This window comes from Heptranchias perlo, chromosome 29 (assembly GCF_035084215.1).
Source record: "Heptranchias perlo isolate sHepPer1 chromosome 29, sHepPer1.hap1, whole genome shotgun sequence".
Classification (NCBI taxonomy): domain Eukaryota; kingdom Metazoa; phylum Chordata; class Chondrichthyes; order Hexanchiformes; family Hexanchidae; genus Heptranchias; species Heptranchias perlo.
The window spans coordinates 24708162-24720959 of NC_090353.1; the positions used below are offsets into that span (position 1 = coordinate 24708162).

General features: G+C 43.0%; 1 protein-coding gene across 1 annotated transcript in view; it reads right to left on the reverse strand.

Annotated features, from left to right (window-relative positions):
• The window catches only part of LOC137299518 (nuclear receptor ROR-beta-like), a 74557-nt gene that overhangs the window by 24061 nt on the left and 37698 nt on the right, over positions 1 to 12798 (reverse strand). Inside the window, exon 2 of the mRNA XM_067968323.1 lies at positions 7953 to 8038. Coding sequence (XP_067824424.1) covers positions 7953 to 8038 — 86 coding nt within the window. The remainder of the gene's footprint in view (positions 1 to 7952; positions 8039 to 12798) is intronic.

Below are 12798 nucleotides of genomic sequence, written 5' to 3' on the forward strand. Positions count from 1 at the left end.
CCTTGGTGCAAGAGGTGGACAGAAGAAAGGGCATCCTATATCCGCTGGAGGGGGGTGGCACAAGAGGCCCTCCAGACATATATCCACAAGTCCTAAAGACAGTGGGAGGCAGCGGGGGACGAAGTCAATGCCAGGCACACAGCATCATGAACATGGATGCAGTGCAGGAAGAAGTTCAATGCTTTGACATGAGTGGTCAAGGTGAGTGAGGTCAACTGTCAAGTGGCATCTCTTACCAACTGCACCACGCACTACACCACCCATCACCCATGTACCAACAAACTCTTCCAACCAGATGCTTCCTCTCACCCTTACACATTACCACTGTTGCAAGCTGCCCACCCACAACTCACAGGCCACATACACTGGCAGCTATTCAACCATGACAGGCACATTGCCCAGACACACGGCCCGCTTTCTTGAAGGAGAAGGTGGCGCATATTAGGAGGCAGCAAGTGGCAGTGGCATTTAGCCCCTCGAGCCTGTTCGCTTTCAATGAGATCATGCTGGACCTGTGACCTAACTCCATATACCCACCTTAACCCCATATCCCTTAATACCCTTGGTTCACAGAAATCTATCAATCTCAGATTTAGAATTCACAATTGAGCTAGCATCAACTGCCATTTGCAGAAGAGTGTTCCAAACTTCTCCTACCCTTTGCGTGTAGAAACATTTCCTAACTTCACTTCTGCACGTCCTGGCTCTAAATGTTAGGCTATGTCCCCGCATTCTTGTATTCAAGTACAGGAGACTGCCAAAAGGTTACAAATGTCTCAGCAGCCAGAAGCAATAATCCAGCCACTAACCTGTAAATCCTGCATGGTCCCTCTAAACAGCGCTGTTGGAGGTCCTCCAGGCACTCTAAGACATGCTTAGATGATCGGGGTTAAGACCGTGCGTTGAGTTGAGCGTTAGACACTATTTTGGGATTTATCACTTTAAATCAGTGTTGCACATTGATTGAAGCCATTTTCACCCTATTTTACATGCTTCCAGCGTTCGTTATCTGCGCCTGCACTAACTCCTATACCAAGTTGGCGTCCGGCGCACGTCACACTGGAAACGTGTGTGCGTAGTCGTCTTGGATGTCAGAGAGGCCGTGTATTGCCAAAACAACGGGCGCTACATGGCCCAATATAGTGCCCAATGTCTATGATGCAATGTTTTTGTAAGGACGATTCTTTCTTTAAGATATTTTCTGTCATTCCTCTTCCTCTAAATCCCTTGTGCCATGCACGATTTGTAGCTGATGAGCAGTTGGTAGACAATCTACTCCCAGGCTTCGATACTGTTACTATTAAACCAGGTGCTAGTAGGCATGCAACAGTTGCACAGGTGTTGATTTTACCCCTCACGTTCCTCATCTCTCTGGGCTTCACTTAGGAACACTGTAGGAGGCTGTAGTGTGAACCCATGTTACGCAGCACTATGCCATTATAGGTCATGTGCTGTTTAAGGTTCACTTTGTCAAATAAAACCTCATACTTGTGCAATAAGGCTGTCCTTCTGAGACTGAGTGGAAGTGGAAGACTTATTTTCTATTTGGCTGTGCTGTAACTGACCTATGAGTACTTATTGTTGACAATGGATGCCTAACATGGTAAAGTGTTTCATTGCCCAGCAATGCCACCCCTTTTCTTAAAGAGCAGACAAATTCACCCCTCCCAAAAAAAATGAATGCGATCTCTTCCTAAATTTTGGTAAAAGATTCTTTCATATGCAAACGCACTTGTTTTTAAAAACTGTCACATGAATGTTTTGCGCAAAATCTTACTGTAACCTTAGTCATTACTGCTGTGCCCAAGATGGCCACTCTGATCAGCAGGTGATATGAGGAATCTCAAAGTAAAATGAAATGTAGATAGCAAATTATGAACTACACAGTAGACACCATCCTGAGAATACATGAGTGATCAATGGTGCCATATAGTTCCTAACACAAAAACATTATTGAGAGATTTATAGAAAAATCAACATTGCTAGGGTCTTCTGGAGGTTCTTGGTTCCTGTATATTCTTAAGACTCAATCCTGTACTTTACTCTCACAATTCTGTAATGTACTGCGCTGCCATACTCCAAATTCAATTAAACTCCACTGAATTGCTTCCGAGTTTGTTTCATGTTTGGTCGCCTCATTCACAGAGGCACCTCAAAAACCTAATGTGAGCTCTGGGGGATTCATTTAGCATGTGACACAGGTGAACAAAGCTGTTCAGTATGTTTTTTTAATCTTAAAATTATTTCTAACTTTATCCCTAGGAAGAACAACAAAGTGGAGAATGGTTTTTGTCATTATAAATGATTTCCCTTCTTGGCACTGCTCAAAGTTGCCCTTTGGAACCCGAAATGCAGAAGACCACATTTACACTGAAGTCTGAGATCTGCAGACAACAAAGCGCTGGGCTGCTGTCAGACAGTTGTTCTGGAGATCACTTAGATCTGCCATTGATTCTTTTTGCACACCTTTAATGTTCCTACAAAAGGGAAATGCTTTTGCAGCGGCACAAAAGATGGTTTTGTGACTGTACCTTCAATCGTATTTGGAGAGGAATGAAATCAGGCACTAATGAATTTGGCACTAAACCTTTAAACTATTTACTTAAAAAAACATTTTGAAAGGCAAATACCAGAAATACCAAGACAGTAAAAATGAAATTCCTGCAAGCTGTTAATTTAGAATAAGTAGTGAATAGTCTTGTAAACTGTGCAATCCCAGTACCTCCACAGAATTTCATAATGATTTCTTATGTAATTAAGTCAGTACTATTGATTAGGCTGTGCAATGATTTATAGGCTAATGCTATGATTTACAGTGCATGATAGAAAATTTACTGAAAAAGTCATAAGGGAAGTATTGCAATCAAAAGGGTCAATACCCAATCTTTGTTCAACAAATTTCAAAAATTGGTATTACTAAATTTGTTATGGCATTAAAATAGATTTTAAAAATCCTGTCCTTTGAAACATACTGGGGGAAGCATCTCTCACTGGCTACAGGTAACACTGACAGAACCATTCTGAATCAACCATAAGTGTGAGCTCAGCATTTGCTTGAGGAGTCCCATTGAGTTAAGCTATCTACTTTTGAACTACCATGGGGTGAGAACCAAAACCGGGAAAAAAATGATGGATCTTATGCTGAGAAAGAAATGTACAAAATATTGGTCACAATGCAAAGGTAAAGAAAAGCCTAATATGTAGGCTGATGGAAAGGAAAAATAACTGACCAACAACAACTTGCATTTATATAGCACCTTTAACATAGTAAAACATCCCAAAGTGCTTCACAAACAAAATATGACACCGAGCCACATAAGGAGATATTAGGACAGGTGACCAAAAGCTTGGTCAAAGAGGTAGGTTTTAAAGGAGGAAGGAGAGAGATGGAGAGGTTTAGGAAGGGAATTCCAGAGCTTAGGCCCTAGCCAGTTGAAGGCACAGCCGCCAATGGTACAGCGATAAAAATCGGGCATGTGCAAGAGGCCAGAAATGGAGGAGCGCCGAGATCTCGGAGGGTTGTAGGGCTGGAGGAGGTTACAGAGATAGGGAGGGGAGAGGCAATGGAGGGATTTGAAAACAAGGATGATCATTTTAAAATTGAGGAGTTGCTGGACTGGGAGCCAATGCAGGTCAGCGAGCACAAGGGTGATGGGTGAACGGGACTTGGTGCGAGTTAGGATATGGGCGGCAGAGTTTTGGATGAGCTCACATTTACGGAAGGTGCAAGGTGGGAGGCTGGCCAGGAGAGCATTGGAATAGTCAGTGACAAACATCGAAATGAAATGTTGTTCTGGCTTGCCTAAAACAGTAAAAGCTATTTCACCACCAACAAATTTTTTAGCTCTGGAGTACTTATGAAACATGAATTATGTCAGCTGAACATAAATAACACTTGCAAAGCTCAACTATTGACCTCAGTTTACATTCTCAATTGTTATTCATGACAATGACTTGTGCCAGCACTGGCTGCTAGTTACTGCTCAATGCTACCTTGGAAATATGTTGAGGAAGGTTGCAGGTTGTCTGTGGTAAATGTAAATTATAAAATAAAATGGTTGTCAAATTTAGTGGTACCGTATCAATTTTTAGCAGAATGCATAGGGATAGAGTGAGAAGTTGAAAAAGATAGCTGTGCAGAGCTTCTGCCAACAACTGTGGACCATTGCCCATTTACCATCATCTCCTGTGGACCATCTTTTCACTCTCACTGTCTGAAACCTTGCACACAACTAAACTTGACAAGGCACCCCATTTCACTGTCATGTTAATGTGCATCCGGTTACCAATTATTTTCTCCACATGATCCAGAGTTAACAATAGTTTCAGTGCAAGTCCTGCTCATTTCTTCATGATTAAATGATAGCTGAGAACTCACACAGAAGTAAACATTTTAACCATCTTTACTACTGTATAGACATTCACTAAAACTGAGCATCTTTGAGGCCAAAAGTTAACAATCGGACAGATACTTCATAACAGTTCAAAACTATTTTAAAGGTAATGCTTGTTGCAGTGGGGAACCATCCTTTCTCCTTTTAGACCTGGGTCTTCATGCAATCCATTTTGGTGGAACAAAGTTCTTCTCCTTTAAGCTGTGTTTCAGGAACCTAACCCAGTGGTTTTCAACCCATGGGTTGATAGCCTAAAGCAGATCAGAGGGTCACAAAACGATCTCTGCCAATTGCAGTTTGTCCCATGCATATCAACAAGTAGATAATGGTAAAAACAAATCTGTTTATGCATTTCAGCAAATTTCCTTTGATTATATTGTAAAGTGAGCATTTTTAATTTTCAAAATGTTGTACCAATCTTGGTTGAGGTTAGGTTGAAGAATCAACTTCCATTCCCATTTTGTATTGCATTGAGAAAAAAGATACAACCCATTAGTTATGATAGTCGCAACCTACTTCCCAGCAGAAGTAACTTCAATCGTAAACTGCCTGTAATCTGGCATTAATTGAGCAATCTCACTCAAAGCAGTGATAAGCACAACTGGTCTAGGAAACAAAAAGAAATTTGACTGGACAGTGTGCTTCTCAAAGCTGAAGGTTAAAACAGATTGTTAGCTTCAGTCTACAAAGTGCTCCACATTACATTAAACCTGTCTTATATTTGTCCAGGGAGAAATTCAAGAGTGAATGGGAGAAGATAATGGGGGAAAAATTCGATAGGGGGAATTTCGGGCAGGGGTAGCTTGATGTGCTAGTACCCCGCGCCCGATGGCCCCTACGCATGCAGCACCTGAACTTTGTGCTGGCTGCTACTTACCGTGATATCTCCGTACAGCCTCTCAGCAGCGCGGGTAACGCTGGCTGCATGGAGAATGAGGAAGTGGGAAATGGGGCGTGCACAGCGCACGTCTTCCTCCACTTACTCTTCTGGCTCCACCCCCTCCTCTTCTTCCTCCACCTCAGCCTCTGGCTCAGGGTCTTCTCCAATCATTGGTGGCAAAGGCTGGTCCCTCATGATGGCGAGGTTGTGCAGCATGCAGCATACCACCACGAATCTGCCCAACCGCTCAGGGGAGTACTGCAGGGTCCTCCAGACCGGTCCAGGTAGCGGAAGCGTTGTTAGAGGAGGCCTATGGTATGCTCCACGATGTTGCGTGTGGCAGCATGGCTCTCATTACAGGCCTGCTGTGCATGTGTGCATGGGTTCCTGACTGGTGTCATGAGCCACGGCGTGAGGGGATAGCCCTTGTCGCCCAGTAGCCAGCCTTTGACTTGCCGAGTTGGACTGCCACATGACGAAGGCGTCGTGACTGCTCCCAAGGTAGCGGGCATCGAACTCAATGATTCAATGAGTGTAGTCGCACACCAGCTGCACGTTGAGGGAGTGGAGGCCCTTTCGGTTGACGAAGACGGCTGAGTTGATATGCGGAGCATGCAGGGCAATATGCATGCAGTCAATGGCACCCTGCACCTTGGGGAAGCCAGCAATGCAAGCGAACCCCCGTGCTCACTCGTTCTGCTTGTGTCTGTGGAGAAGGAAGGTGATGAACCTGTTCCTCATCTGGTACAGTGCATCAGTGACCTCCCTTATGCAGCAGTGCACTGCATACTGCAAGATGTTGCACATGTTGCCAGCAGAGGCCTGAAATGATCCTGAGCCGTAGAAATTCAGCGCCACAGTGACCTTCACAGCCACAGGCAATGCTGTCCTCGCCCTGCTCTGAGGCTGCAGTTGTGGCTGCACCAGTTGACAGATCTCGGTCACGGCTTCCTTGGTGAATCTCAGACGTCGAGAATTGGTCCTGGAAGGCCCTCTTTGGGTACGGCCTCCTGCTCAGTGCCCTGCGCCTCCTCGTCCTCCGTCTCCTCGCAGCTTGACCTGCTCTGCGGCCCTCTCTGCATGCTCCCAGTTGTGCTCAATGCCCAGCGGGAGCCCTAGCAGACTGCCCATGGTTGCCAGGAATGTTGTTCAACCATGGTTGTAACTTTCCGAACCGTAAGGCAGTACCTGCCAAACCACTCTCAAATGTAGTCTGGGAACTCTCAACAAGTATAGGGAGCTTGAAAAAACACTTCCTACTCCACCAGTAGCCAGAAGCAATAATCCAGCAACTAACCTGAAACACCCCTTTAAAAAGCACTGGTCGGGGTGGGGGGGTCCTTCAGGCACTGTAAGACATGTTCACGTGGTCGGGGTTAAGACTGTGCGTTGAGTTGAGCGTTAGGCACCATTTTGGACTTTATCACTTTAAATCATCGTTGCACACTGCACGCATTTTCTCCCTACTTTACATGCTTCCAGCGTTCGGTATTTGCGCACGCGCTAACTCCTATACCAAGATGGCGTCCGGCGCACATCACACTGGAAATGTGCGTGTGCATTCAAGATGTCATCTTGGATGTCAGAGAGGCCATGTAGTGCTGAAACAAGGGGTGCTACACGGCCCAATTCAGCGCCCAATGTTCTGTTCCACAGCACCGACTGTCCCTTTCCTTTGAAGGACACAAAATTCATGTCACTAATAAAATCATATAAAAGGTGTAAGAATAAGAAGGAAGTTCATAAAGTGGTCAGGAAGCACAACACTACAGCAGAAAGTTGTTCTCCTCCTGGCTCCACATTAAAACTGCAAACCGCTGCTGGTCACCGCACACCCTTCCGGTCTCCTGCCCTCTCCCCTGGACACATGGTGGACACATGGTAGGTCTGGTGCCAGTATCCCCGCCAGCCGATCCTTATCTTCTTCACAACTGGGTGCACTGCTTCTCAGGGCATGACTGACATAGGGTACGCCAATCGTGTCCTGATAACGCAAGAAGGCCAGAAAAACTGAGGGTTGAGATAAACAAATCTTTAAAAGTGGGAGGACAAGTTGATGAGCTGATATGGGATCCTAGGTTTTAATAAACAGGGGTATAGAGTACAAAAGTAAAAAAAAGGTAGTGCTAAATCTATACAAGTCATTAGTCGGGCCACAGTTCTAATATAGTGCCCAGTTGAGCAACTTACTTTAGGAAGGATGTTAAGACCTTGCAGAGAGTCCAAAAGGGATTCACTATGATGATATTAGAAATGAGAGACTTCAGTGACGAGAAGCGATGAAAGAAATTGGGGATTTTTGCATCAGAACAGAGAATATTAAGAGGAGATCCGATAACGGTACTCAAAATTCTGAGGCATTTTGCCAAAGTAAAATTGGGAAACATTATTCTTGTGGTTCATAACTAGACAGGATAAATTAAAGATCGCCACAAAAAGTACAAGGAGAGTTTAAGAGAAAGGGCAAGGGATTCGGTCTAATTAGATAGCTTTTTCAAAGAACTGGTACAGGCGCAATGCGTCAAATGACCTCCTTCTGAGCTGTAAAATTCTATTCTAAGTCTCCAACTAGGCTGGCTCCACCCTACTGGCTAAGGAAACTGAACAGTGAAGTGGTGGAGAAGGGGAGATAATAAATTAGGAGGAGGAATTAAATACATGCTTGTAGTCTCACTTACTTTACATCCTTCACAAGTGATGACTCCGTAGTGGATTCCTGAAGACTTATCTCCACAGATTTTACATGGTATCACTTCTATTTGGGCTGAAACAAGAGAACAAAAAAGGTAAGAAACCAATTAAGCAATGATTTCTTAGTTGCTTCCAAATGAGTTCCAAATCTAGCAAAAATCAGGCAAACATCTTCTGAATAGGAATTCATTTTCTGCTGGTCTCCAAATATTCCTAGGGAAATTATATTGAATCACTCTGAGTTCTTTATCTAGGGGTCAAGAACTGATATTACCTTCATGTTCCCTATACTCGAAAAACAAGCTTAGTGTTATTTAGTTACCACTTTTGAGCCACAGGACACATGCAATATTGATACACCTTAATTTAGGAAAAATATACTACCTACTCCCTGTAAATGAGCTTAATCTGCACAACCAGTTATATTTCCAAGGAAGTACCTATACTCTGGTATGCGGGGGAATCCATTTTAGAATGAACTTTGTAATACAAGCCCAGTGTGCATGAAAATTTCCCACCTCTGGCTGCAGACTTTAGAATGGTATGAAACTAGTATTTGTACAACAAAAATGATGTCTCAGGCCATCGCTATCATCTACCATTATCAAACGGCTTATGTATAGGCAACAAGGGCGCGAGTGTGGCAATGTAAAATCACAGTGCTGACACAGACCATTAGAAGCAGCATCTTGAAGACCCAGGACTGCAGCAGGATGGAAACACTGCACAGTCACAGCACGCAGAGTGAGACCATCCTGGGTCTCTTCCAAATAGAAGTAAAATCCGGGTTGGGGGGGATTTCTCTGTAGGATAGTATTTGCCATAGCTATTGTGTTTTCAAATTTGACAGATAACTGGTAGTCAAAAACAACCAATAAATTCAGTCACATCTGAAAGAGTCAGCATTGCTTTTCTCAAGAGGCGAAAACTCCAGGGCAGTTGGAAGTAACTGGTTGTGTAGTGACCTATATGATGGGGTGTGGGGCGAAGAGAGGAAGAGAACAAGTGATACATCTTAGTGAATTACAAATAACCACCAGATCACGGATGGAGCTCAAACAAAGCTGCCACCTGATGCTATCTCATTGCTGTCCACTTACTCTCAGCCTACAAGTGCACCAACCACTAAAGATCAACACTACAAACTAAAAGAACATTTATCTTTTGATTACACTTGGACAAACTTTGTTTCTGTACTGTGGGCAAGTTATGGAACAGTATTAGGTGCTAATTATACACATACACACGCAAAATAAAGTGTCACTCAAAATAGGAGACAGCATTAGGAATCAAAAGTTTTTTTTGAAGTCTTTTGTTTTGAGGATTCATTAACATGGGAACTTGGACCTCTGGAGGTTTTAGATCAAGATAATACATAGCGGGAAAGGAATCCTGCAGCTGAAAGAAGCTTAGGTTTTCCTTTGAAAGGAACAAAAATCTCAAGGCTTTGCTGCACCGTCAGCTATTGCCAATGTTGTCTGCCTATGCAGATTTCTGAGTGGATTTTTTTTTATTCGTTCATGGGATGTGGGCGTCGCTGGCAAGGCCAGCATTTATTGCCCATCCCTAATTACCCTTGAGAAGGTGGTGGTGAGCCGCCTTCTTGAAATGCTGCAGTCCGTGTGGTGAAGGTTCTCCCACAGTGCTGTTAGGAGGGGAGTTCCAGGATTTTGACCCAGCGACGATGAAGGAACGGAGATATATTTCGAAGTCGGGATGGTGTGTGACTTGGAGGGGAACGTGCAGGTGGTGTTGTTCTCATGTACCTGCTGCTCTTGTCCTTCTAGATGTTAGAGGTCGCGGGTTTGGGAAGTGCTGTCGAAGAAGCCTTGGCGAGTTGCTGCAGTGCATCCTGTGGATGGTACACACTGCAGCCACTGTGCCCTGGTGGTGAAGGGAGTGAATGTTTAGGTTGGTGGATGGGGTGCCAATCAAGCGGGCTGCTTTGTCCTGGATGGTGTCGAGCTTCTTGAGTGTTGTTGGAGCTGCACTCATCCAAGCAAGTGGAGAGTATTCCATCACACTCCTGACTTGTGCCTTGTAGATGGTGGAAAGGCTTTGGGAAGTCAGGAGGTGAGTCACTCACCACAGAATACCCAGCCTCTGACCTGCTCTTGTAGCCACAGTATTGATATGGCTGGTCCAGTTCTGACATCCTGCAGACATGTTCTGGGTTATAAAATTATGAGGAAAAATAAATGTTGGACGTATACAATGTTTCCTTTACCCAAGCACAACATTAAAAAGAAAGCCACCACGCCAATAATCCTTTAAGTTTGAGGTGACCGCAAGCCTCAAATATGACAAATATGGTTGCTTGTTCTCAAACGTCACAGATTTCAATAAAATTTACTATTACTGTAGTTTCTTGTTGGAGAAGGTTCAACATTTGCACAGCAAATAAATTTTCAACTAAGACAGTTTTGTTCTGAGAATACAAATATCCCTTGTACATCATTAAAGCAATGCATGACACCAAGTCATATGCCTTTGCTTTGTTTACTCCTGACATGCTTCTTTGTATTTTTTACACACTCCATTTACTGTAATTCTAACAGTTTGTGTTTTAAAATACGTCAATGATTTTGCAATGGCCCCATGATCACAAATATGAAATATCTTTTTAACCATATTGGTAAACAAGAAGTAAAGCATAGACTGCCTGACGGTATGAGTTTTTGGGGGGCCTAGATGTTAATGACAATATTAGGCCAGTGATTCAGGTATGACATTGTACTGAGATTGGTCTTGCACTGGTAACAGACTGGGGGCAAAGGTAGGGGCTCAACAGTAAGGTGGCTGACTGTAAAAGCAGTCAAGAGATTCTAACAATACAAACAAAAAAATACTGCAGATGCTGGAAATCCAGAAATAAAAACAGAAAAAGCTGGAAACATTCAGCGGGTCAGGAAGCAGCTGTAGAAAATGGGCAGTTAACATTTCAAGCCATTAGCCCGTCCTCAAGAAATTCTACTTCCCAAAAGATTTACTGGACCTGTACTGGTGGATACTAAATAATAACAACTGAATTGAATCAGACTGCACTGGAATATTTTAATATTGATCTATTTCTGCCTGCATTCCCTACATAATAACAGTGACTGCACCTCCAAAGTATTCCACCGGTTGTAACACACTATCGGGACATCCCAAGGACAAGACAAGGTGCTATATAAATGCAAGTTCTTTCTTTTACTTCAATGGCATAGCACGCTTATCCAATGACTAGCTCAGTTACACAGATTCAGCCTTGATCTCGAGTTTGTTCTGAATTAGCTGGTCTTAGGCACGTCAGCTGTAGGGGTGCTACAACTGGTCTGAGCTCCTTGGATTAGAAAGGGAAAATAAATAAAATAATGAAAGAAGGCATGGTTCCTCCTTGCTAACCTATTAAAAGTTTGATGGCGGTTCTGAAAGAGAGGAGAGGGAACCATTTACAATGTCAGCTAGCATGGGGCCCAGGAAGGGAAATTGGGTGATCAGCAGTTTAGTGGGAATGGGGTCAAGGGAGCAGTCGGTGGGCAAGATATGCTCTGTGATGACATGAAGGAAAATGGGAGAGAAAGTAAGGACACACCTGGGATCAGGGCTACTCTGCTCCAGTCAGTGATGGTCGACGACCACTTCTTCAGGTTCTACTAACTATCTCAAAGTTGTTTTTAAGTAATTGCAAAATAAGTCCTTTGGCACAATACAATTTTACTGTTTCCACAATTCTGTTTACTCTTTTCAAGCTTTCATAACACAGGCCTCAAAATATTATCGCTTGGTCTGTTGGGACAAGCACAGATTTCTTGCCACTTGTCCCTGATAGATACATTCGATTGGTGTCATTCTCCTGGACTGATTAAAGACCCAAGACCATTGCGATAGCCATCAGCTCAACTCTGGATTTGGAATAAAACAATCTGCCTTATTGTGAATCTCATTTGCGTGCGTCACCACATGTGGCAACATTCAATAGTGTCTGGGCAGGTAAAATCTAACTGGAACGAATAATTATTTGGTCTCAAGAGCAGATGTTCTACAGGTTATGTCAGAGTGGTATACATATTAGTGTGAGATTCCTACTATACCACCGATTTTGCTGTAATAACTGTAGTCTTTGAAAAATTACTTTAATTCAGATGTTAAAACATAGAAAATTCTTAAAAGTAATTTTAATTCACAATCATTGAGTGGTTTAGCAGAAGTGGATGATCTGAAACATATATATGTCTCAATTGTTTCACAGGTCTCTCTTGTATGTCTGCACTTGCATTACTAAAAAGAATAGCACACCCCACTATAGAAGCAAAGGTGTTTCATTATATCCCCGAATTATCTGCCTCAATTTTTGAATATATTTCCATCCTATTCTTTTCAAGCAGTAGGTCCTGGGATAGCCAAATAGCAATCCTAATCCTATTACACAAGGTGCTAGAACACTATATATAAAAGTATTACATCCAATGCACGTTTTAGTCCATGACACTTTTGTGGAAGTCTCACACTTTGCTACAGATGCAAAGCCTCTTTTTAACAAAACGGAAAGAATTTCCTGATGGGTTCTTCTAGCCTGAAATTTATATGTACTTACTACTGCCCTCCTCTAACTGACTTCAGTAATTTACAAGCATCAACAATTACCTGGATTTGTATATTTTCCACAGGGTGTACTAGAGCATTACCCTTAAAAAAGGTAAACAATTTTACAACACCAAGTTATAGTCCAGCAATTTTATTTTAAATTCACAAGCTTTCAGAGGCTTCCTCCTTCGTCAGGTGAACGATGTGAAAATGAAATCCTCGAAATGAAATCACATTTATAATTCACAGAACAATGCTTGGTGA